The following is a 25,449-nucleotide window of genomic DNA, read 5'->3' on the forward strand; positions in this document are numbered from 1 at the left end:
TAAAAAAAGAGTTAATACATGCACATGTTACAAAATTCAAATGATACAAAAAAGCATTCTTCTAAAAGGTAAATCTCTTTCCTCCTTGCCTTCAAGTCTCTCAGTTCTTCCCAGAGACAACTTGGGTTTTTCAAGAAATAGTCTACATATACTTACGGATATATCTATTTTACACACTCAACCCCACTACACCTTTTTTGTCTGAGCACAGATAATGGGATACTATACACACTGTTCCGCATCTTGCGTTTTTCACTAACGATAAGTTGCATATTTGTCTCTAGTGGTACAGAAAGAGCTTCTCCATTCTTCATATAGCTTCATAGATTCCACTCAGAGATGTACATGGTATGTATGGTTGAACTGTTTTCTATTATAAATATTCATGCAATTAATATCCTTTCATAATATCTTCTACATTATCTATCTGACCAATAAATATTTGAATGTTTATTTTGACCAATATTGCCAAATTGCCCTCTATAGCGATTGTATCCATTTATTCAACAAACAACATAGTAGGTTGAACCATATGCAATTGCATTTTGAAGGCCAGAAAAGCTAAAGGTTGGCAATTTCATGTGGTTCATTCTAATATGCAAGCGTTTCATACCCTCACCAACATGGGTATTGTCAAATCTTTTGCCAATTTGATAGGTGCAAGTATTTTTCCTTACATTGTAATTTGCATTTATTTTATTATGAGTGAGGTTTAAACATCTTTTCAGTATTTAAGGGCTCCTTGTATTTCTTCCTCTGTGAATTATCCAAATTCTTTGCCAATTGTAGGCATCTTTTTAATACAATTTTTACTGTAAACAGCTCTTTAATATTAAGAAAACTGGAATATTCCATCATATGCAGATATTTCGTTTAATCTATCCTCTACCCTGGGAGGAAAAAGAATGCCAGCAGGAGGGCCTGGGACAGCTGCTCACAGGGCCTGTACCTAGCTGCCCTAAGCTCATACTTAGAAGGTTCTCCAGGTCCCCATCACCCCAGTGGCCTCCCAGAGGTTCTAATCACCTGAACTCGCACTGGCCAGAGCTAGGTGAGGTGGCCAGGCCTGAATTTTCAGCTTTCCCTCCTAAGCCTGATACTGGGCACAAGCCTGTGTGATTTTTTTTTTTTTTTGAGGCTATGCCCAGATTTCGGTGGGCCAAGAACCTCCTCAACAAAGCTTCTGGGACCTGTGCGGAGTGCAACCATGGAAGCCTGGCCTCTTAACTATGTACCACTTCCCATTTGCCCCCAGCAGAACTGCCTGGGGACCTCAGAGAGTAAATGGACTGGTATCAGGTAGAGGGTGTTGCTTTCAGGGCCTCGGGGTAGTGCTGTAGGGTGCACCTGTTGGGCCAGGGTGAAGTTATTCACTGTTTAATTCTTAGAATCCTGAAATGGCTTCGTCTAGCAGATTGAGAAAATGGCATCATGCCAGCAGTGGCTGGTGCTTGTGGAGAATTGCAGGTAGTTCTTCCTTCCACTGAGATTTAGAGAATGGGGGTAAAGAAGGGCTCTTTTCCCTTTAGGGGGAGGTCTCTACTGCATAACAGAACTGAAGTCCTTGAGTTCAAAATCTTGGGATTTTTTGTTTCCTTTTTTTCTTTTTTTTGCTTTTCTTTTCTTTGTATTTTCTAATTTTTTTCTTAAAACCCTATACAGCATTTATTTGTTTTTATTTTTTATTTTTTTGAAGATGGAGTCTCACTCTGTTACCCATGCTGGAGTGCCATGGTGTGGTCTCAGCTCACTGCATGCAACCTCTGCCTCCCAGGTTCTAGCGATTCTCCTGCCTCTCAGCCTCCCAAGTAGGTGTCCAACAACATGCTCAGCTAATTTTTGTATTTTTAGTAGAGATGGGGTTTCACCACGTTGGCCAGGCTGGTCTTGAACTTCTGATCTCAGGTGATCCACCTACCTCGGCCTCCCAAACTGCTGGGATTACAGGTGTCAGCCATCGCACCTGGCCCCTATACAGCATTTAAAATCTTAGTCTCGTGCAATGAAATAGGTCCTTATCTGAGACCTACTAGATGTTTTAAATATCAGTAAAACTACAAACTGTAGAATTTATCAACCCTGTCTGTGTATTAGAATTACTGTGGAGCTTTAAAAGAAACTTGTAATCCCAGCTACTCAGGAGGCTTAGGCAAGAGGATTACCTGAATCCAGGAACTTGAGACCAGCCTGGGCAACAGAGGCCCCATCTCTTAAAAAAGAAAGGAAACAAAAGCAAAAGACAATCCCATATCCAGGATATATCCTAGACTGACCACAATTTTGGGGTGGAACACCAGTATTTTTAAAGTTCCCTGGAAGATTTACAGCCACCGGTTCAGAATCACCAAGTATGATTCCATCTAAGAGTTAATAACGACACCATCTTATATAAATTCCCATAGTATGATGTAGGACCGAATTGCTCAGCTCTGCAGTAAAGCCGAGCTGGGTTTGCATTGCAGCTTCATTTTTTTCTACCTGGACTCCCTGGGCTGGCAGCTTAACTGACCTCAACACTTACTAGAGAATAATAGTAGGTCCACTGTTAGCCTGCTGCAATTCCCTTTAAAATGGCCTGTCCCTTCTCTCTAGCTGCCTTTAGGACTTCTTCTTTCACATTGACCTTGGAGAATCTGATGACAATATGTTTTGGAGATTGTCATCTTATATAGTATCCCACAGGGGTTCTCTGAATTTCTTGCATTTGCATGTAAACCTCTCTAGCAATGATTAAGAAATCTAGCAAGATTAAGAAATTTTTCATGGACTATATCCTCAAATATGTTTTTTAAGTTGCTTGCTCTCTTTCTCTTTCAGAAATGCAGCTGAGTCATAGGTTTGGTCTCTTTACATAATCCCATATTTCTTGGAGATTTTATTTTTTAAAATTCTTTTCTCCTCATTTTTATCTGCCTGCATTGCTTTGGAGGAGTGATCTTCAGGTTCTTAGATTCTTTCTTCAGTTTGGTCTAGTTGTTAATACTTCCAATTGTATTATGAAATTCTTGTAGTAAATTTTCTATTTTCAGAAGTTTAGTTTGGGTCTTTCTTAAAATGGCTATGTCATCTTTCAACTCTTGGATCATTTTATTGTTTTCCTCAGATTGGGTTTCAACTTTCTCTTGTGTCTCATTGAGCTCGCTTGCCATCCAGATTCTGAATTCTGTGTCTGACATTTCAGCCATTGCAATCTGGTTAAGAACCATTGCTGGGGATCTAATGTGATCATTTGGAAGTAAGAAGACACTCTGGTTTTCATAGTTGCCAGAGTTCTTGCACTGGTTCTTTCTCCAAGGGTTAATGATCCTTTATCCTTTGAAGTTGGTGTCTTTTGGATGGGGCTTTTTGTTTTGATGTTCTTTATTGCCCTCAAGGGTTTGACTGTGGTACAGGTTGAGTATAGTTGAATGTTTGTTTCTGGATGCTTTCAGAGGGCCAAGACTCAGCTTAACACACCTAGGCTGCATGCTTTAACCCTGAGGGCCTAGGACTGGCCCAAAGCTTTTTCCTCTGGCTCCTTTAGGTCAAGCACCAGCTGCTCTAGGGGAACCAAGGTGCTCCCAGACTGCTGGCAACAGCACTCTGTTGGTTGCTTTGGGTTAAAGTGGTCCATCAGGGCAGTAGAGGGGCTGTGGGTAAAAGGACTCTGATGGGCAGCACAGGGGCTGCAGGTGAAAGCACTTTGGTGGCCACTGGCAAAAGTACTCCAGTGGGGTGGCTGAGGCTGCCCTGTGAGCCAGCATGGCTGAGGCTGCCCTGTAAGCTGGCACAGATCAGACTTGCCCCAGTTCATTGGGAAAGACAGCCTTGCTCTCTCCAGGTCCGGCAGCTAACAAAGGTCAAAGCCACCTAGGGGAGTATAGAGAACCTTGGAGGATTGGTGCCTAAGGCTGTGTTCCATTGCATCTGACCCTGCACAAACCACCTGGGCTCCCAGTAGGTTCAAGCTTCGTCTCTGCCTACTCTCCGGACAGTTACCCCTGCCAACTTCAATGTCTGTCAGTGGGGTCATGATGTTTTCTGCCACAAGGGTCCTGGAGGTCCATGGTAGGAGTAGGCTGCTCTGCATTTACTTCTCTCACCTCTTCCTTGGGAGCCCTTCAGAGCCAGGAATGAGTCCCAGTGCTCTGCAACCCCATGCAGGGTTCCTGGCTTCCTCCCTCTTCAGCTCCAGTGTCTGCATCATCTCTTTATCCACTCTCAGTGCATTCTCTCTGAAGATCTTCAGAGCATGCTGATCTATTGGATATTCTGGTCTCTTCATGGCTGAACCTAGATGGCCATGTTGTCCCAAGTCCCATACTTGTTTTCTTATTACAAAAGAATTTGAAGAAAATAAGATAAAACATTCACCTTTGCTAATTACAGGTGGTTATAGTGGTGTTTGGTAATGTTGTTTTTGTGTTATTTTAATTTTTTACACATATTTAAAAGGAGAGAGAGAAAAAGAGAAAGATTTTGACTGATCGATTCTAGGGAAGTTGAGAATTCAGAATACATAAAGAAAAGGACAAACTGAGAGTTGCCCACAAGCCTAGATGGATGAGGTCTACAGTATTTTGAGATTCGGGACTTGTGGCTACTGAAAGGCAATTTAGTGGGTTTCTATGCTTGAGCCTTCCCAAGATGGCCCCACATCTGTATTTAGATTCACATCCTGATTTAGCTGCCACTGCTCCCAAAAAACACTGCAAGAGCCCCCCTCCTCTTTCTCTGGAGGGTCTATGTCTGTCAAATCAAAACTCTCCATTCTCAGTTTCTGAAAGTCTTGCCACTTGTCCCTAGTGTCACACTGTCATCCCTATACCAAATGGCACTACTGATAAGGACCAAAACCAGGACCTGGGCAGCATCCTGTGGGAGCAAGCCAAGACTGCAGTTATGTAGACATCTTTATTTCATAGTATTAACCTGTCTAGGCAGAAACTACATAATTCCACAGAGATCTTACTGAATCAAGATGTTAACAGCAACAAAGATGTGATAAAAAGCCCTTCGTTGAGAATCAGGCATCTTCATCCTGTCTTCCCAGCCTCCACAGGGAGAAAAAAAAACTGAACACTTTACAAAGCTATTTCATAAAATGTTATGTTAAATGAACAACAAATTACTTTTTATTTTACTAGCTTTTAATGCTAATAGTGCCATTTATTCCTGACCTTCAGAAATATGAGATATTTTAAATGACAACATAAAAAGAGTTCTTATTTGAAAACCCAGGCTACTTTAGACTGCATATTATTACTTATAAGTATAGCATGTGCCAGCATCATTCATTTCAGTGTCCCATTGATATCTAAGTAGTATATGTTTCAGTTGACATTTATTGTTCTCCTGCATACATGTCAAATTCCTTCATGCTGACTCTGACAAAGGCAGAGCACTTGGTATATATGAATTACATTTGCTACCGTATAATCAGTGTTATCTATTAGAATGCTGTTTGTGACAAATCATGTTCAAAATAAAAATTGAATTGATTTTTCTGTTATTTTAATATTGTGCCGCTCACAGCAAGCCTTTGATTGAATCTTAAACACTTTAATGCTCTATTTTTGTTTGAGGCAGATCAGAAATGGGGTTTGTACTATTCACAAAGCTAAAACAATTTGTAACACAACAAAATCAAATTTCAAAAAGCGTTTTTATTTTCAAGCCAAGGGAATAAATTTGGTAAAGCTCTCGTTACGGGGCCCACAACTTAACGACAAAAGCCACACATGCACGTTTAATTTCTATGCATCCATTTTCATCTAAATTAGATTTTAACTTTATTGCAGGGTATGAAAAGCCTCTACAAGGCTTTGTTTCTACCTTTTCTCTCAAGTGATTGCAGGCTTTCTCCTGGTGAATACAAGCTACACATCATTCTTTGTCCCCCTCCTTCTTGCAATTGGTCTGGGCTGCCTTCTCTGTGTTCTGGATACAGAGGATGTATGTTTCCAACCGGGTGTCTCTCAAGGAGTGCCTGCTTCACTCATATTGCTTACAGAATAAATCACACAGCCAGGCACAGTGGCTCACACCTGTAATCCCAGCACTTTGGGAGGCTGAGGCAGATGGATCACCTGAGGTCAGGGGTTTGAAACCAGCCTATCTAACACGGTGAAATGCTGTCTCTACTAAAAATACAAAAGTTAGCTGGGCATGGTTGTGGGTGCCTGTAATCCCAGTTACTCGGGAGACTGAGACAGGAGAATCACTTGAACCTGGGAGGCGGAAGTTGTAGTGAGCCGAGATCACGCCATTGCACTCCAGCCTGGGCAACAAGAGTGAAACTCCATCTCTAAATAAATAAATAGATAAATCGCATACAACTAGATACTGGCTAACACCATCTTCTTGGGTTAATTTGTGGTTTAAAGCAGGAGTCAGTGAATTAGAGCCTGTGGCTGCCTGTTTTTGTATGACTCTCCCACTAAGAATGGTTTTCACATTTTTAAATGTTCCTTAAGGGATACAAGAAAATTATATGAAATTAAAACTTCAGTGTCCCTAAATTTTTGTTGTAACACAGCCACTTATTCGTTCACCTATATAAGTATGATATATATATATATATGTGTGTGTGAGATGTGTGTGTGTGTGTGTGTGTGTGTGTGTATAGCTGCTTTCCTGCTAAAATGGTGGAATTGAGTAGTTATGACCAAGACCACAGGGCCCATCAAGTCTAAAATATTTACTATCTGGCCTTTTATAGAAAATGTTTTCAAACTCTGGCTTAGAAGGGAGGGCCTTAATGCTTTATGTCCTATTAAATGGGTTGGCATCTTCAAGGCAGGAGGCTGAAGGAGCATCCAAATAAAATGCTGCATTCATGCCAATGAATCTGATAGGAAAGTTTCTTGGACACACTGGCAAAAAGAGCCTCAAAGTGTTCATAAGTAGATCAAATGAGGGGAAAAAAGAACAACCAAGGGAAACAAAACCACCGCAGCCTTCACAAAGCTATGGATGTGATCAAGCATGGATGAATTGTCAGAAATATCCTTAGGCAAAAAGGTTGAAAAATATTTTATGTTCACAGAAATTGGGTTGAGTTTAAGCACACGGAAGTGGTTTCAGACAAGGGATTGGGTAAGGGGTTACAGCTGACAGACCCCAGACCCTAGAGTCTGGGTCTAGGATTGTGGAAGGTAAAGATTTCTGCAGCCAGATGGGCCAAGGAGAACGGCCTTTGAGTGTCCTTCAGAAAGCACCCATCAGAAATGAGGTCTAAAGGACACTGGGCTGGGTGCCCAGCTTCCCTAGACTGTGGAGTGCCTGGTGCCCCTTCCTCATGGTGCCACAGACAGGTCAGGAGAAGTGAGGGAAGGCTCCCTCTCAGCCTTTGGAGAATCCAGACAAATCTAGTTTGAATCTAAATATGGATGGAGGCTAGTGAACCCCCACACTCTTCTCTGTCGCCTCCACCTGCCCCATCTGCTGAAAAGAAGGCTGCCAAGGAGAGGGCAGGTGGATGGGGTCTGCCTGCCTTGGCAACCTCACCTAATGATAGTTCACACTCATGGATTGCCCACTCTAGGCCTAAACTTCGGATAGTTTGGGGAGAGGTAATTTGCTTAAGGAACCAGAAGCCTTCTGGGAAAGGAGCCAAGACCCCAGCTCTTGAAACTCAGGGTGAGCCAGGGGTCAGATGATCAAGGCCTAAGAGCAGGCCAGAAAGAGCAAGGGTCTCCATCCCTACTGAACCTTTCAGCCTTCACCTTTGTTGCTATGGCTGTCTTCTAGCGCTTTTCACCGTGATAACAGGAAACAGGAGGCCTGCAAGTTTTATGTCTGCAAAATGCCATAGCCCTTTGTGGGAGTTATTTCATTAAATCTTCCAAAATGGCCTCATGAGAAAAGTATTATAATCATTTTATAACTGCAAAAACTGATGCTTGGAGCAGTTAAGTTTCCTGCTCAAGATTACTCAGCAGTTACGAAGCACAGACAGGTATGAGGACCCCCAAAGCCCAGCTCTCAGCATCCTTAACCCCAGTATACTGACTCTGGCACGTTTATTATACTTTTGTGTTCCTTGCTTATCCTTGTATCTCTTTCTAAGTTGATTCAATGTTGAGACCATGAGCCATCTAGTAGTAGTTCATGTTACTGTGACAATGGCCACCGAAGAGATCCACAAGATGTGGCAGTCCAGGCATGAAGGTTAAGTGTGCAGACCCTGCCTTCAGACTGCCTGAATTTGATTCCTGGGTCTGCCACTTATTGTCTGCGTGGTCCTAAGCACATCGCTTGATCTCTTTGTGCCTCAGTAGCCCCACCTATAAAATGAAAGCGATTTATCCTGATTCAATAAGCTATTTCAGATAAACGGCTTGAGCAGAAGCGAGCACTCTACTCACTGGCTGCTGCTATTGCTGTTTTCCTTATTAGCTAATCATGCCTGTGCTGCTTGCCTCGCAGGATAGAATCCCAGGGAAAAAACTGCAGTGGTGCCGAGGGCACTTCTTTAGGAGCCAGGAGCTCTGGATTCTGAACCTGTTCTGTCAATAACTCACTATGTGAGTTCAGAGACGTCACCCTTAATACCCTCAGCACATGCCAGCTGCAGCAATTTTTCCAGGTCCATTTACCCCAGTGGTAAATGTAGTTGGTGTAACAATATTTACTGAACACGTGTGGGCCAGATTGACCTGCTTAATCTCCTCCTACTCTTTATGCCTACACTACTGGGTAGACGCTTTTGTTATCTTCATTTTGCAAACTAGGAATTTAATGCTAAAGAGATTAAGGAAGAGTCACAAACCCAGGAAAAAAAAAAGCTGAGTTGAGATATGAACTCAGGGAGTCTGACTCTGGTTCACACACTTCACGGCTGTGCTTGAGCAAAGTTGTGTTAAAGCTGTGATTAAGGTCCCACTTATGGCCAGCTGGCCACCACTCTGCAGGATGGGAGTGGAGATGGTGAAACGTGGCATCCCCTCTCCACACTGATCGTGAAGAGAACTGTCAATTCTTGCACAGAAAAAGGAAGACGTGACCCCAAAGGAGGACTTTATTGCCATGGAGATCAAACTATCCCAACAAAAGGCTCCAGTTGGCCCAAGGAATTTTGTCTTATCAGGTAATGGAAATTGCTTTTAGTGGCAAGAATGAGCTCATTACAGATGCAGCTTGTGCTGATAATGATAATTTCCTGAGCAGTAAAATCACCTCTCTACCTCCCCCACCAACAGATGACACTCTAGAAATTTTAGGCTAGGGAGAAACAGAGGGATAAAGATTAAGGAAAAGATTTGCAATGCAGAACTGCTTACACAAAGGGAGTTCCAGATGTGCACAGTGGAACATGTGCACAACCATGAAGTTGTAGAAGAATTAGATACTATTAAAGAGCTGTTTACATTGCCTTTATTCAATTTGGTTACCTCTATCACTGGATTGTTGTTTTTTCTGGTTTTGTTTCAGTTTTACAGCTCAAGTTATCTCTTAAAAGTTGGTGCAAAATGAATTAGTCAGTGACTTAAATATTGATGCACCATAAGATCCCATGGATGGGAGTGAGATAAGGGCAGTTCCAAGGAGTCATTTCAATCCTCACACACCCTTAATTTCATGGGCAAGGACCCCCCAGTAACCTTGAGCACCTGGGAACTATCTGCAAACTGTTTTGGAGAGGGGACCAAACAGACATTTATTCCTGTCTCTCATTCCGGAGAGGCCAGCAGAGATGCAGCAGGCTAGGCCACCCCGCCCCAGCAGCAGAGAGATTGAGCGCCATGTTTCCATTCCAAGATTGTGAGTTTCAACTCTGCCAGCGTTTTAAGAACACGGGGAAAAAATCCAGACAGGTCACTGAACTTTGCCTCAGCCCTTGGAAGGGAATGCCAGCTATCTTCTATTGAGATGTGGCTTTTTTCTTTAAACATTATTATTATCTTTTTTTTTTTTTTTTTTTGAGATGGACTCTCACTCTGTTGCTCAGGCTGGAGTGCAAGGTGTGATCTTGGCTCACTGCAACCTCTGCCTCCCGAGTTCAAATGATCCTCCCACCTCAGCCTCCTGAGTTGCTGGGACAACAGGTGTGCACCACCATGCCTGGCTAATTTTTGTATTTTTAGTAGAGATGGGGTTCCACCATGTTGGCCAGACTAGTCTCAAACTCTTGACTTCAGGTGATCTGCCCGTCTGCACCTCCCAAAGCGCTGGGATTACAGGTGTGAGCCATCACACCTGGCGCTTCTTTAAATATTTAGTCTCTAAAATATTAAAACATCTTTTAATTGATTCAAATAGGGATTTTTTTTAATGATGTTTTTTCTTGATTATAAAAACAATACCTATTGGCTATGGAAAATTGAAAAAAGCATAAATAAGAAAATAGAAATAACCAATAGGATATTCATCCAAATAACCTATACTGCTATCATTATAGGTTAGTGCCCCCCACCCTTTTCTAAAAACAAAGCAGGATGATAGTGTGTATGTGTTTGTGTGTGTGAGTGATTCACACACAGGTCTGCTGCACTTGTACAGTTTTATGACCTACCTATTTCATGTACGGTATCCTAAGTATTTTGTACAACAGTATTCTTTCATCACATCATTTAAAAATAATGAAATGTGCTATAATCCTGAACCCTGTGGGGAAGGAGTTGTTATCTGATTTTGTGTGACAATCTCCCTTTACATACATTCCTGGTTGTTTTTCTGGACAAAGGTTCTTTACTGTTCCTGTGTTGGGGACCCACAGCTGTCTGGTGAAACTTGTGGGACTCTTGTCAGAACAATATTTCCAAATGTTTAAAGCAAAATATATAAGATTACAATGGAAATGATATTGAAATATTATCAAAATATTAAAAAGAACAAATTTATAAAACAGCCATTACTTTATTCTTATATTGAATAATAGTATGTGAGAGAGTAGATTTACTCCCTGTAAGAACCAACATGATTATAAAGAGATGAGCTTTAACATCATTCAAACTGCTTGCAGACAGAGTCACATGATAGAAAAATATCTGTGGCTGCCCTCAGGCTAAGGTGACAGGTCCTACAGTGGTTTGTGGCTTACATTCATCAAGGAAGGAAATACTAAATTTTGGCTTGAGGTTGGTGAAAACAACGATGTAACCTTTTTCTCATCAGAGTTCTCAGACCTCCTGACGTCTACCCATGGAACCGTGGGAGCCCAGGATGCCCAGGTGAAAACTCTTGCCTTGGAAAAAACCTCCCAGGGCCAGCTTGCTGCATTGTGTGGCTCTGCACGTTTCTGAGCAGATGACAATGGTCTCATTGTTCCATGAGCTGTTTTTTTATTTCTTCTGCAGGCAGGTATTTGCGGAGGGAGGTCAGGGTGCCTGATGGTGGCAGGAGGATGTCATCCAGTGTTATGGCTTGAACTGTGTCCCTAAAAAAAAAAAAAAAAATGTGAAAGTCCTAGTCTCCCATACTTTATGTGACTTATTTGGAACTAGAGTCATTGCAGGTGTAATAGATACAATGAGGTCACAGTGGAGTAATACATGCTCCTAATCCAGTGTGACTCATGTCCTTGAAATTTATGGACATTTTATTAAGAAGATAATAAGAATAAATACAATATGTAACAATAAAATGTAAGAAGATGGCTGTGTGAGGCAGAGAGGCACACGGGGGGCCTGGAGTTAGTACCAAGAAATGGCAGCAAAACACCACAAGCTAAGAATAGGCGAGGAAGGATTTCCCACGGGTTTCAGAGGAAGCAGGACCCTGCTAACACCCCAATTTTGGACTTCCAGGCTCCAGAACTGTGAGACAATAAATGTCTGCTGTCAGAAGCCACTCCATCTGTGGAACTCGGTTGAGGCAGCCCTATCACACTGATATAGCCAGGATCTGCCAGCTGGACTCCCCTGGGTAGGGACTGGGATTTTGGAAAACCAGGGCTGGTGTGGGTGTGGTGTCTGTGCCGCTGTCAGGAACATGCCACACCAGGACCCAGGTTAGAGGATTGGGCTATGTCTTCAGTGAAGATCTTGGCCTGGCTGCACAGTGTTACCTTGGGGGTTAGGAACCCTAGCTCATGGTCAACACAACCTGGAGAAAACCCGAACAAGAACCTTTAGCCTGTGGAGAAGCAGCCTCTTTATTCCCACATGATGATACAAGGTCTTTGTCATTAGTGAAATGCAACTGCCAACCACTCAGGATGCAGGTAGCAATTGAAAAATTCTTGTTATTACATTTCCTTATTGCTCATTGGGCATGATTCCAACATGAGAATGGCAGGTTTTGTGACCCCCACTTAAAGTTCACCTCTCCTTAGGAGACTCTACGCTTCTACCATTCTGCATACTTTGCTGAAGACAGTGGCTCTAGATAAATCTTCCCACTGCATGGTACATTTGGCCTCTGAGTACAGCCACATGTCAACGGAGTTCTGGGGTCCTCTCTCAGGGGCCTTCCAAGGGCAGGGCAACTTCCACCTAGAAGAGAAACCATTCGTGTGAGCTGCAGGCAGCTGGCCCAGCTGAGCAGAAAGGCCACTGCAAACATTTTATCCCTTTTTTAAAAAGTGGTAGGAAGGAAACAGAGAGTCCTCCCTCACCTGGAATAGAAAAATCGGGATATTTTGGCAGCAGCTCTTCATGCTGCAAAACTTTTGGAGAAGCAGCAGAAGGTTTTGTGGTGCTAACTCCATATGTTCTAAAACAAGAACAAAAGTCACAAAGTTATAAACCTTTTATTAAGAATATAATAAGAATAAATAGAATATAACAGAATAAATACAAATATATAACTACAAAATATAATAATATAATGTATGAACATGGTATGTTTATTTCCTTACAATTTATTCTAAAGGTAAAGCTCATCATCCTCATTTTGCAGAAGAGAAAACTGAGGCCATGAGAGACCTCCTATGCAGTGCCCTGGGGTCCCCTGCCTTCTCACTCCCTCAGCACACTTGGGCCTTAGGCCACTGCCAGGATGGTAATCCTGCTGGTTTTTACTCTCAACCCCTCCTTGCCAACCAGCAAAGACCACAGGTAGAGCTTCTGGGGAATGCTGAGCACAGGTCAGGAGCAGAGGGCAGCTGCCTACTGAGGAAGCCTTGAAACTGCAAATGAGGCACCTTCTCTAAGACAAATCACACACAGATAGTCCCAGGGCTGGGATGGGGACATCTAGTAAACTGTTGCCCTGGGTTTGCACTTCTCCCCTTTGATCCTGTGCCTGGGGTGAGGACCCAAGACAGACTCACTCTTCATATGGTTTCAGACGTGCTTTCTTGGCCCTCTCCACGATGTCCAGGAAGTCCTTGTAACAGTTTTTGCCCATGACAGTGTATCTCGTGCCACAGCCTAATTCGGTGACCCTGGCTCTCGGCAAGTAGCCTGCCCAGCCAGGGATCGGGGGCTCCTGGAGAGGTTTCTTTACATATTTGCATTCTGTAAAAAGACACCATGTTTCTTGAAGGCTTTGGAAAGCCACACAGTGGACGGTGCTCTTGAGTTAGCTGACACCCCAACAGTTAACCTACAGTGAACCCCTAGGCCTACAGATGCACTTGGCTGGTTGATTCTGCGGCCAGCCACCACTGACTAGTTGATTCTGTGGACCAGCCACCACTGATTGGTTGATTTTGCATGCCAGCCCCCACCACTGATTGGTTGATTCTGTGTGCCAGCCACTACTGATTGGTTGATTCTGCGTCATAGCCACCACTGATTGGTTGATTCTGCACGCCAGCCACCTTGATAGGGCCTTTACAAATGGTTTATGATTTAATCATCTCACAAACCCTAAGAGGTTGGTACCATTATTACCTCCACCATCTGGAGGAAGAGACTGGGACCTTAAAGAGGTTGAGAGACTTGGCCAAGGTCACACAGCCAGGAGGTGGTGGAGCTCAGATTCAAACCTGTCTCTGATTGCCAAGTCCTCACTCAAATAGATCCTGCTTCTCTCTCGGGTTAGGGAGAAACCATCAGACATCCCTGTGACAGCTTACATAAGGGAGGGAACCAAGAGAGGCATCCAGATCAGATGTGGCACCAGGAAGTGGCCATCAGGTCATGGCTCTGACTCCTGCTGACTGGGTGATCTTGAGCAAGATTCTCTGCCACAACTGCCTCCCACTTCTGCAAGAGCCAAATTAAGCCACTGAGTCCCAGAACTTCAGAGCTGGAAGGTACCCTAGAGAACATCTGGTGTGTCCTTCCCTGCTATGGATAAAAAAATCAAAACCCAGAGAGGGACAGCAAGCTGCCCTAGGTCACACAGCAAGTAGTTGCAGAGCTGGGCTAAATTCCAAACTCTTAGGCAGCTATTCTTCATAATCCTTGGAAAATTTCAAAGCATAGCAAACATGTAAATTACCACATATTCTTGAAAGGTTCCCATATAATTATAGCAATAACAATAAAGGCAATCAATCTATTACTTTTCTATGAGTCTTTAGATCTTTCAAATTATCTGCTTGTGATTGTCATTATATAATCATGTCATCTGTTGCTGTTGTTAACTCTAAAGCCCCTTCCCACCCAGCTAGTACTTGGAGGAGTTGGATTCAAATCCAGGTCTGACTTCAGAGTCCATTTGCTGACCCGAGCCAAGTGACATTACCTCTCAAGGCCTTACTTGCCCTATCTCTAAGGTGGGAATGAGTCTGGATCTCATAGAGGTGTTAAAGTGGTTAGCAAAATATCAGTGCCTGGCACAGAGAAAGCAACTAAAAAATGTTATCCACTGATCCAGAAGCTGAGACGTGAAAACTCATGACCCGCTTAGGGTCTCTTAGTTAGGACAAGCACCTTCCTCCCTAAACAGGGCTGTGCCCCCTCCCCTTGAAATGTATCTTTCTGGTCAACCACAGCAGTGGCTCATGCCTGTAATCCCAAAACTTTGGGAGGCCGAGGCAGGTGGACCACCTGAGGTCAGGAGTTCAAGACCAGCCTGGCCAACATGGTGAAACCCGATCTCTACTAAAAATACAAAAACTAGCCAGGCGTGGTGGCACACACCTGTAGTCCCAGCTACTTGGGAGGCTGAGGTGGGAGAACTGCTTGAACCCATGAGGTAGAGGTTGTGGTGAGCTGAGATTGTACTACTGCACTCCAGCCTGGGTGACACAGTGAGACTCCTTCAAAAATAAGAAGGAAAGAAGGAAGGGAAGGAGGGAGGGAGGGAAGGAGGGAGGGAGGGAAGGAGGAAGAGAAAGAAGTGTCTTTCTTACTTTATAAACGCTTCACATTTGGCACTGACCCCTAGGAGGCTAAGGCCGGAGAATTGGTTGCAGTGAGCTAAGATAGCACCAGGAGGCAGAGGTTGTAGTGAGCTGATATCTCACCACTGTACTCCAGCCTGGGTGACAGAGCAAGACTTTTTCAAGAAAGACAGACAGACAGACAGAGAGAGAGAGACAGAAAAAAATGTCTCTCTCCCACTTTAAGAAATGGATCCTTTGCATTTGGGGCTGACCCCTGGGATTTGGAATTGTGTGGGATTCTGGGCACTCTGGGACAGCTCAGCAGGCCTATGAGAATCTGCACAGGTGACCAGTGGTGAGGGAGATGGTTTCAGGGCACTGCTACCCAGGAGCAGAGGGTGGTACTGCCTATAGTACTGGTGCAGGTCCCGCAGGACAGTCTCCTCGGAGTTGACGGGCTTCAGTTTCGGGGCAGTGGCCACTGCACAGCAGAATTCCCGCAGCTGGTCTTTATAACGCTGCGTCTTCTCCTGGAAGGTTTTCACACAGTAGTTCATGTCATCCTCCCCGGGCATCCCTTGGCAGCTGAGGAACGGCACGAAGCCTGCAAGAGCCGAATGGAATCACAGCCTTCAGCAAGACTGGCCAGCAAGGAATTCAGAGCCTGCCTCAACTCCCCAGCATTTCAGCCCACCCCTTGGCTTTTCTTCCTCAGCCAACAACACTACATTTTTCCAAAGGCCATTAATACAAGCAGCGCTGTTGTTTCCACTGGGGCTGGGCCCTCCCAGGGCCGCAAAAAAATGACCTTGGAGCTGGAGAGGGACGGCCCATTTCAACAAAGGCGATGACAGTAATACTCTTTGATAGCAAAGCCCCTGATGTCAGCCTGATGGAAAGTGGGGAAAGCGTTTAATGGGCCCAAATGATAGTCTAAGGAGTAATTGAAATTATTCATCTTTTTAGAGAGAAAGCTTATTTTCCTCGACACTTCCCAAATGCAATTTGGGATCTTTCTTGCCGGACCATCAGGAAATTGCAGGCTTATTAAAAGCAGAGCCCTATTACACAAAAAGGTAAATTCATTATCTGCAGGTCCCACCCCCCCAGAACAATTTTTCACCATTTCCCACCAAGTAACATATAATCATTACAATTAGTATGGGTAAAACACAACTATTTATTTAAACTGGCGGCTGAATCCTAAGTACTGTAATATTGTCACAATAAAACCATTTTTTTTTTTTGAAGAACAAATGAGGAAAACTGGTTAAGAACTTGGTTTTAAACTACAAAATAAATAAATAAATCTCTCTCCTTATGGAAGTCTGACATTTTTGCCATGGTCCCCAGGAAAATAAAACCTGGCTTCAGAGCTGAAAGCAGAAATCCTTACCCCCTGAGCCCTATGATAACCCCTTCTGGAAGAATCTAATTACTAAACTAATCTTGACAGGGTTGGAAGTTTTCCAGGCATCGCCCAGTCTCCCCAGCCCTTGGACAATTAAAAGATATCCTAATATTATGAGGGAGACCGCAGAACCCTACAGTGGCACTTTGATCTGCTGAGGTTTGATATTAGTACATATACGCACACACATAAGCATACAGGCTACCTTGATTAGATCTTGCTGAAGACCAAGACATGTGAAATAGGTTATGTGTGCTGGCTCCTCTAATCTTCACAACAATCTTATGGGATCCCATGTAATGGGTTGAACTGTATCCTCCAAATAGATATATCCATATTCTAACCCCTGGTACCTGTGAATGTGCTCTTACATATATACAGGGACTTCTCAGATGTAATTAAGTTAAGGATCTACAAATGAGATCACCGTGGATTTACGGTGGGTTCTAACTCTAATGACTGATGGCCTTATAGATGAAAGCAGCAGACCTGAGACTCAGAGACAAGGGAATGTGAGAATGAAGAGTGACTGGAGAGATGCTGCCACAAGCCAAGAACACCAGGACCACCAGAAGCTGGAAGAGGCAAAGTGGGGGATCCTTCCCTAGCACCTTCAGAAAGAGCATGGCCCTGAGGATACCTCCATTTCAGACATCTAGCCTCAGAACTGTGAGGTAATCCATTTCCATTGCTTTAAACCACGTAGTTTGTGGTAATTTGTGGCAGTGGTCCTAGAAAACTAATACATCAATTTTATGAAATGTTGTACTTACCATAGAGAGGCAAATTATTTACAGTCTCATAGATAGTAGCCAAACAGAGATTGGAACCTCAGCTTGTCAGAACCCAAAGCCTATTCTCAACCAGCCAGTAGGACCAGGGTAAGTCTGGGCAACCCTGGAATATCTCCCAAGTACCACGCCTCCTAAAATAGCTGTATGGGAGAGCTGGGGGTCTGTGGGGACCACTGGGTTTGTCGCCCACAGGGATGTGACTTAGTAAGTTCTCAGTAGCCCAGAAGCCTGAAGAGGAATAGCTTCTAGGTAGGGCAACCAATTTTTCCTGGCTTGCCAAGAACTGAGGAGTTTCTCAAATGCAAGATTTTCAGTGTTAAGGAAAGTCCCAGGCAGTCCCAGGACAAAGACAGTTCCAGACAGGGCAGTTGGCCAGCCTTCCTTTAGGGGATGCAAAAAGGAGTGGAAGCATAAGAACAACTTTTGTGGGGGACTTGAGAAAACCAACTTTGGGAGGACAGGGCCTCAATGTATTCATGTGTCTATCCTCCAAATTCATTCAACAGCCATTAAGTGCTTCCTCTGCACATCAGGCCATGTTCTGGGAAATGTGGTCTAAGTTCTGACTCTCAGAACCCAGCCATCAGCCATCTTCAGCAATGGAATGCTCTCAATGCATATCTCAAAAGCTAGAATGCCTATACTGGTCCAGTTGGCTGCACAGACATGGATAGTGGGTCAAGGCAGGGACAGAGACCAGAAACAGGGTTCCCCTGCCAGGCACAGCTGCAGGGCACATCCATACTTACCACTATAGCCTGGTATGATTGGCAGTTTTCTCATGAAGGTCTTGGAAGGCTCCATGATTTCTCTCTGTTTGTGGAGGAAAGAGGGAATGAAATGGCCTCATCAAAAGTCACTGCCTTAAGGAATGGAAGTCACAAGCCCTTCACAAGTGAAAGAATGACCTTGCCAGTGGTTGGGCCTGAAAGGCAGCCCTACCATCTTACCCAAAGCCAGCAGACATAGATAACTTCAGTCACAAACCAATGACCTATCACCAAGGGTCCATCACCTTTTATGTTAACTTGGGTAACAGTGTACAGATAACACCCACCAGCGTCTCCTCTCCCTGGAAGCACCCTCCCCTCCATCCAACCAACAATCGTGAACTGTACTCATATTATGGGGGTGTGCAGGCCAAGAGAGATGAGGCCTGCACACCCCCGGACCCCCTTCTTGATCCAAGTGAAATCAGGTTGCAGTGGTGATGTTTTGCCAGCCCCATCACCCCTGGAACATCTGGCAATGTCCAGAGGGATATTTGGCGTCAGAAGTGGGTAATGGAAGCTACTGAATATCCTGCAATGCGCAGGAGCCTCCCCCCACCCCACCATCCGATACACATAACAAGGGAGAAGAAGTTCTGGCTTTAAGGGATCAGGAAATCCCAAAAGGCAGACATGGAGTCCAAGGGAGGTAAGCAGAGGCCACCCTTTACTTCAGGGTGCTCCACTGAAGCATCACTTTATGTGGATGCTGTTTCTGGAATAAGATACCTTCTCTCTTTGGGCATCACTGGTCATTCCCTCAAGTGGACTGAGGCGTTGCCAAGTCCTGCCCTGCTGATCCAGTTCATCTCTTTAAAGTAATGCCCTTGAGCCTGGAAGAAGGGGACTCAAAGTGGAGGAGAAAGCCACAGTCATGGCTTAGTCAGCAATGATGGGGTCGTTAAGGCAGTTCAGCCCCCGTCAGGCTGATGGCAGTGAGGACTGTGCCATGTCTAAGCCGGTCTAACCCCTGGCATCATGTGCCTGGCTCCTGGGAGGAAGCACTGGGCCTAGAGTCAGACAGACCTGGCTGTGAGACCACGTCCCACCCATACTGACCACCTGCTTACTCTTCTGAAAGCTTTACATACCCCATAATATAAATGCTATATTATACCCATTCCCCGATTTAAAAAGGCAACAGACATGGAACCCTGGCTATGCCCTTGCTGCTGAAGCAGAACCCCATTCTCCTTTCATCCCCACAGCTTCCCTAAAAATGAGTTCCTGTTGGAATTATCATTTTACAAATGAGAAAAATAGGTCACACAGAGGTTAGATAACTTGTTTCAGGGTTCCAGAGTGAAAGGGGATGTGAGCAGATGACCTCTAAACTCTCAGGGGCAGGATGGTTGCCCAAAAGCATCCGCTGGTATAACCCCACCCTGAGGCCTGCCTGGAGGAGGTGGGCAGGGAGGACGGTGGGGAGAGAGGTGGAGTCCTGAGACAGGGGGCTAGGAGGGGGTAGAAAGTACCAGCAGAACCCCTCCTACCCGCCCCTTCCAATCCCAACCCGGGGCTCACCTGGGCAGGCCTGGATCTACCCAGTGCCCACCTGTCCTCTGCCCAGGCTCCCTGCCTTCCACAAGGCCTTTGTGCGCTCACACCGTGGAGCACAAAGGCCCCACTCCCGCCAGCCTGCCCCTCCCCCACTCTTCCTGGGGCCCCACCTGGAAGGTAGATGAACTGAGTGAATTTGGGGCGCTTCCCTCAGCGCCCGGCACAGCCTGGGCCTCCTGGTGTGCAGTCGGGCATCTGCGCAGAGAACATCTGGCCTCGGGGCTGTTCTCTGCGCCTTGGTTGCCCCAGCCAGGGCAGGGATCCGCGGAGGGCTCTAGGTCAAAATGGGCGTTTTTGCGAGTGTAGACACTGCGGCGGCTGGGCCTGGAAGTCTGGGTGGGGAAACGGTTGTGCGGGAACAGGCAGGAGGGTGCAGTGCTTCGAAGCTGCGAGGGGGGCAGGCAGCAGTGGGCGGGAGGAGGCGAGGCCTGGGGGCCCTGGCTCCTCCTGCGCGGGAGCTTCCTGGGCCTGGCAGCCCCTCCCTCACGTCCCCTGTTAGGAGAGGTGGCTTTGCAGGTGGCCAGGACAGGTGAAGGCAGAGAGAAGAGTCTGTGCACCTGGGGAAGGTGAGTCATCCTTCTTTCTAATCATCCTTAGGGGGCATCCAGCCTTCCTCTCATTGGATTGAAACCCACAAAGATGTCCGCCCTGTGAAACAGATTTGCGGGGAATGGGGAGTGGGGTGTCGGCCGCGCACTGGCCGCTCAGTTTACTGAAATGGATGCTGAAGCTGCGAATTCCAGCTTGTTTGCTGCACCTCCCGGCCTTCCCTACCTCTGCTTTTCTGAGAATTGAACTGCAAATGGAGGCTGCTGGAGCCAACCACCACTTATACGTCTCTTTTACCCCCCATTTAGAACTTACCTTGGGCCATCTGGAAGCTTTCAGAGCCAACTCTGGAGGATGACCCAGGTGTAGGCTCTGGACACAGCCAGTTTCATGAGACACGAGACGGCTGGGATGCCCAGGGTGAGAGCCCCGCCGGGCCTTCTGCATGTTTTAATGACTTTCATTTGGGGTGCAGTGTGTTGGCAGTGGTCACCCTGCTTATTTGCCCTCCCTCTGGCTAAATCACTTTCTTCTAGAGAAAAGGGACTCTGTGCACACTGATGGGGGCCTTGGTTCCCAGCAAACAAAGGGCCTCCTAGTCTTGTTAGAATCACTTAATAAAACTCACAGCACCTGGAAAAAACGAAAAATCTCTCTTCACCACCTGAGATGGGTAGAGAGGGAGGTTAGTACTGATGTGTCCATCACGCAGTTTACAAACCCAGAATGGGGGGAAAAATCTGGGCCACATAAGATTCAGAGTTTTTGCTTTATTAGACGTCTGTGAAGACAAGAGAGTTTGCAGACACAATCCTGTCTGTGGTGAACTGCTGCAAAGTTCTGTGAAGTTTGAATTTATCTTGTAGTGAAAGAGACCCCAATAGCTGATATTTTAGAATACTGGTCCATATTTCAAGCAGATGAGAGGTGTGACATTATGGCCAACAACTTTTATACTAGTCATCCACTTAAGCCATTTCCCAGCATACATATGCAGCTTAATCACAGATATTACATCTCTACAATGTGAAATTCGATCTTTGACTAATAATGCATTTTGACTCCTGTTTATATTGGTGCATGCGATTCTTTGCCACCTTGGCAATTAACCAGACCTGGACTCTAAAAGCTAAACTTGATCTAAATAACATTCTAAGGGTAAGGCAGCCTCTATAATCTGGACTAAGCCATTATTTTGCAAAAACAGCTGTATGGTTCCTCCTCTCTCCCCTCCTGCCTGTAACGTGTCTGTTATTCAGCATTCATTAGTGCTTACTGTGTACGGAAAGGGCGGTTACGAAGGAAAGCCCTGGTGATTCTGCTTCCAAGAAACGTGACTATCAGGTAAGATGTCTTGGACAATTGAGCAATGGGTCAAGATAACAGGCCTTGTAGATACTTTCTAAGATTTGAAAATGTGTTCAAGTGTACTTATCCAGTGCTCTTATTCTAGAATATTCCAGTGGGGGTAGGGAAGGAGGGATGGATTTGGGGGTTTTGTTTAAGGACTCTGACTACTGGGGCTGCAGCCCTGTGGCCAGAAGATAAAATTATCACCCTCTCTGCCAACACTGCAGATTTCTATCAGCTCATTTAAGAGAAACAGTACACAGGGAGATAGCATTACTGCAAGGCAGGAAAGGCTTTACATCAGCCCACAAAAGAGGGGTTTGACCATGGTACACTTAACACTTAACCCAGCAGAAAAGTTGGGCTTATGAACCACTTGATTCCATTCTTTGACCCTAGCATCCTGAAAACATCCCACACAGTGGACCACGCTTTGCCCTCGGAGTGACTGCTCTGTCCCAGAAGGAGGGGTCAATGACCCCTCAGGATGCATAGGGTTTTCTTAGGGTGTTCTGTACAGTCACATTGCTTACAGAACCAGAATGTTCAGCTCTCAAAGTCTGCACAGGAGAATGGGCAGAATCTGCTCCTTTCAATGGAATCTGTGACTCTTTGGGAAGGGTGTGCATGGAGAAGGGTCAGATGAGGCTCCTGATCCAGGCGGTCCATGTGTGTTCAGTGTATTCTGACCCTAGGCACCTCTGTCTATGGCTCAGTCTTTCGTACAAAGTCCACAGCTTGGCATCTGCACAAAATGATGCTTAATAAGCATAATTAAGAAATGAAACTGTGGAAAATTAAGGACAGTAACAAAAGTATCATCAACAAAAATCAAAGAGCAATTTCCTCTTTTTTAAACAAGAAAAGCACGTTGTAAAAACAAAGATTCTGTACAAGATTCTAATATTATATGTACATAAAATTATATTACTCATAACTACATTGAAAAGTCTTATTTGCAGAATATGGCTGGCAACAAAGACCCATACCATTTAGCATTTAAAGCAGGGCAGGTAGCAAGAGAACACTAGCAAACACACCTGCGTGCCTGGATACATAACCCTGCTACTAAGTTATGTGAGTAGCACTCTCTAGTTCAGTGATTTGTTCGCATTTCACATTCTAGTAGGGAATTCTGCAGCAGGCAATGTGAAAAAGAAGACATGGTCAAATGAAATGTGAAATGCTATTTAAAATCTGCATATTGGCTATGATAATGGGTTTGTGAATCCAAGTTGCATTGGAAGTTCACTCGTTCTCCATTCATTATGCATGCCTCCAGTGATTTAATGAATTCCAGCAGGTGGAAAAGACAGCTTTGAACAGATCAGACGAGCTGTGAGTCAGATTCTTAATTCTTTTGCCTCATTTGGCTCCTGAATGTTGCAGAAAACTGGTTTTGTACAGTGGGAAAGGAGAGAGTGAAAACCCTCCAGTTAGTTCCTCTGCTCCATTCTTAGTGTCCCTTTCTTGCAATTCTTTCCTCCCCTGGCCTTCCTGTGAGGTTTAAAAGTGCCATCTTCAAGCCAGGCAGAACCCTAACCCCTTTTACCAAGAGGGCAAGGTATGGGGTCACCTTCACATGCAAGCCCTCTTCCTAAAAGAACCCAATGAGGACAGTTGCACACTATGGGCTATGGTCTGTGTGTGACCTTCAACAAAACCTCAAGTTAGTATTTCTCAAATTTCAGTTGAATCAGGATGCGGTACACACTACAAATGCAGATTCTGGTGCCCTGCTCCAAGAGTCGGCCTCAGTTAAAAAAGGCTGGGATCCAGGAACCTGTTTTGAACACGCACCCAGGCAATTCTGATGCAGGCGAGCCACAGACCTGCTGTGAAAAAAACTGACTTAATCTGTCAAGTATAGATCTACAAATTATTTTTAAAGAGACTCGAAAAACTGAAGCTACTAATGAAACATTGCAAAGCACAGATTCTCTTCCCAAATTTCACCAGTGTATCCCTTTCCAAATGTGGGACTAAACGGCCAAAACTCTTAGGGAGATGAAGGTGAGTGGGAAGGAGGAGGGGGTTAACTTAAAATCTGTCTGCTCTTCAAGGTGAGAAGCTCTTCTGGATTTCTGAGCTTGGTGATGCAAACAAGAAAAATGGCAACCTCATTTTCTTACCTAGAATTCCTACTAAGGTTCACTATAATTATGAACTCAGAAATCAGGTCTTGGCATACTGGAAATTTATATCCCAGAAAAATAATTTTGGGATACGTCAGTAACTCTTTACTGTCTATTTCCATCATGGCAAGTTTTCACCTGCTAAGAATGTGAGGTATCAGCTCTCCTACTCGCAAAAGCCCTAGTGGATTACTCAAGGCTACAGTTATTCTTCCCTGAACCTCCTTGCTATTTAAATTATATGAGAACCTAAAACAGTGCCCAGTGTGGGCAACCTTCTATCACCAGCTAAAAACATTCCCAATTCCCACTGACACACCACTTTTAATCACATGATGATGAAAAGAAACGAACTGCGGATAGGTGCCATTTTATACTAACCACCATCCCAAAAATTTCAAAAGAGAAGACTCAGATGAAGATCTCCTGACTCAAAGATCTCATTTTAAATCTAGAAAGACAGCAATAGGGCATGCTAATTCTACCTAACAGAGATCTGTTCAAAGCTGAGCAACCACCGCTGCAGAAATGAACTGATTCCCTTCTCCATGGCTGTTTCACCACTTTTGTACCTATGAAAACTAACTGCTCTTCCAGGATCCTTTAATTTTCTATGCCTAAACCTTAATCTTAATTTCTGTTTTTCCAACTCCAGTGTGCCCTCAAAACTCACTATTTCCAGCCCTAATTATTCTCATTTTCCCTGCTGAAATTCACATGGGCAATGGTGAGGGTCAAGGTTAGGGAAAAAACCATCAAGGTTGAGGTCAGCAGATGCAGATAAGTTGAGTCCAAGGGGGCAGGCAGTGGAGCGGGAGAGTTAGTAATTTAAGAAGTCGATCCCAACTTTGACACTCTTCGAAGTGGCTATATCAATAGCTGTGGCTTTGATCTCGGTGTCCCCGAACTGCATGAGGGTCTGGATCTCCCTCCGGGCAGGCACCGCAGTGCCACTGGTCCCTGTGAGATCCAGGCGGAGCGTGCCACACTTCTTCACCCCGGGATCAGTGATGAAGCTGACGTCGTCATGCTCAGAGCTGTAGATGTTGATGACAATGACCAGCTGGGAGGGCTTGGCCGGGGTGTAGCTACGCTTCACCAGCTCACCAAGAGCCACAGACTGGTCAGCAGAGATGAACTTGTCAAAGACATCGGTACACCACCTAGTGCCATCCTTCACCAGCAGCTTCTCAGGTGGGTGCTTGCCCTCCATGTAGCGGTTCAGCACGCCTACCCCATAGGTGAGTGGCGACCTGCGCACCTTGATGACCGCGGGGTCCAGGCCAAAGAGGACGGCACCCTTGAGGATGGTGAGGCCCACGTCCTGGGGGATGATGATCCGGCACTTGTCCCCGAAGGCAGCCTGCACTGCCTGCTGCAGGAGGGGCGCCTCGGCAAAGCCACCCACCAGAAAGAGGAACTTGACGGTGGACACCTCGGGCTTCTGAAACAGGTCCCCTGGAAGGGAGGAGACGGAGAGAATGTCCTGTTACCAGAAGCCAGCATGGAAGGGGGAACTGGGCTGCCTGCATCTGTGGGAAACAGACAAAGCCACTTGGGCCAATGGGAGGGCAGACTTCATCTGAGTTCCTTGAAAAGCATCTTTGCAGAATGGTCTTTTAAAAAGAGGGAGTTTGCACACCAATATGTTCAGGGATAAAAGCCAGAGCTGCCGCTAAGTAGAACGCATTTTAACAGATACATGGTGATAATTTTAAGTGGAATTTGGTTTGCATAA

General features: G+C 45.1%; 2 protein-coding genes across 11 annotated transcripts in view; both read right to left on the minus strand.

Moving 5' to 3' along the window:
* Nucleotides 1–10,823: 10,823 nt before the first annotated feature.
* SPMIP5 (sperm microtubule inner protein 5) lies at nucleotides 10,824–19,681 on the minus strand. 6 transcript variants are annotated; one of them, XM_035269230.3, is made up of 8 exons: nucleotides 19,642–19,681; nucleotides 18,847–18,950; nucleotides 18,097–18,160; nucleotides 15,528–15,746; nucleotides 13,196–13,382; nucleotides 12,539–12,636; nucleotides 12,247–12,416; nucleotides 10,824–11,359 (listed from the first exon to the last, which is right to left on the minus strand). In XM_035269230.3, the coding sequence occupies exons 2-7, from the start codon at nucleotides 18,871–18,873 to the stop codon at nucleotides 12,271–12,273; spliced, it is 741 nt and encodes a 246-aa protein (XP_035125121.1). In that variant the 5' UTR covers nucleotides 18,874–18,950; nucleotides 19,642–19,681; the 3' UTR covers nucleotides 10,824–11,359; nucleotides 12,247–12,270. The 6 variants fall into 6 exon arrangements, with proteins under 6 accessions (XP_035125121.1, XP_035125119.1, XP_078202733.1 ...); XM_035269228.3 differs by having other exon boundaries at nucleotides 18,847–18,964; XM_035269226.3 differs by having other exon boundaries at nucleotides 11,109–11,359; nucleotides 12,287–12,416.
* Nucleotides 19,682–20,976: 1,295 nt separating this feature from the next.
* The window catches only part of HSPA12A (heat shock protein family A (Hsp70) member 12A), a 183,374-nt gene continuing 178,901 nt past the window's right edge, over nucleotides 20,977–25,449 (minus strand). For all 5 annotated transcript variants that reach the window (XM_035269214.3, XM_078346604.1, XM_002756622.7 and 2 more), the window contains one exon: nucleotides 20,977–25,169. In XM_035269214.3, coding sequence (XP_035125105.1) covers nucleotides 24,532–25,169 — 638 coding nt within the window. In that variant the 3' untranslated portion in view covers nucleotides 20,977–24,531. The remainder of the gene's footprint in view (nucleotides 25,170–25,449) is intronic.

Source organism: Callithrix jacchus, chromosome 12, assembly GCF_049354715.1.
Source record: "Callithrix jacchus isolate 240 chromosome 12, calJac240_pri, whole genome shotgun sequence".
NCBI classification, from domain to species: Eukaryota; Metazoa; Chordata; class Mammalia; order Primates; family Cebidae; genus Callithrix; species Callithrix jacchus.

Bases quoted from the DNA above. Each gene is read 5' to 3' on its own strand.
- SPMIP5 (XM_035269226.3), bottom strand. From the start codon at position 18,873: ATGACCAGTGATGCCCAAAGAGAGAAG. The intron at 13,383-15,527 runs GTAGCAGTGCCC...GTCTTTTTACAG, and splicing joins GTACCACCCTCTGCTCCTGG to AATGCAAATATGTAAAGAAA. The intron at 12,417-12,538 runs GTGAGGGAGGAC...TTTCTCTTCTAG, and splicing joins TCCCGATTTTTCTATTCCAG to GTGGAAGTTGCCCTGCCCTT.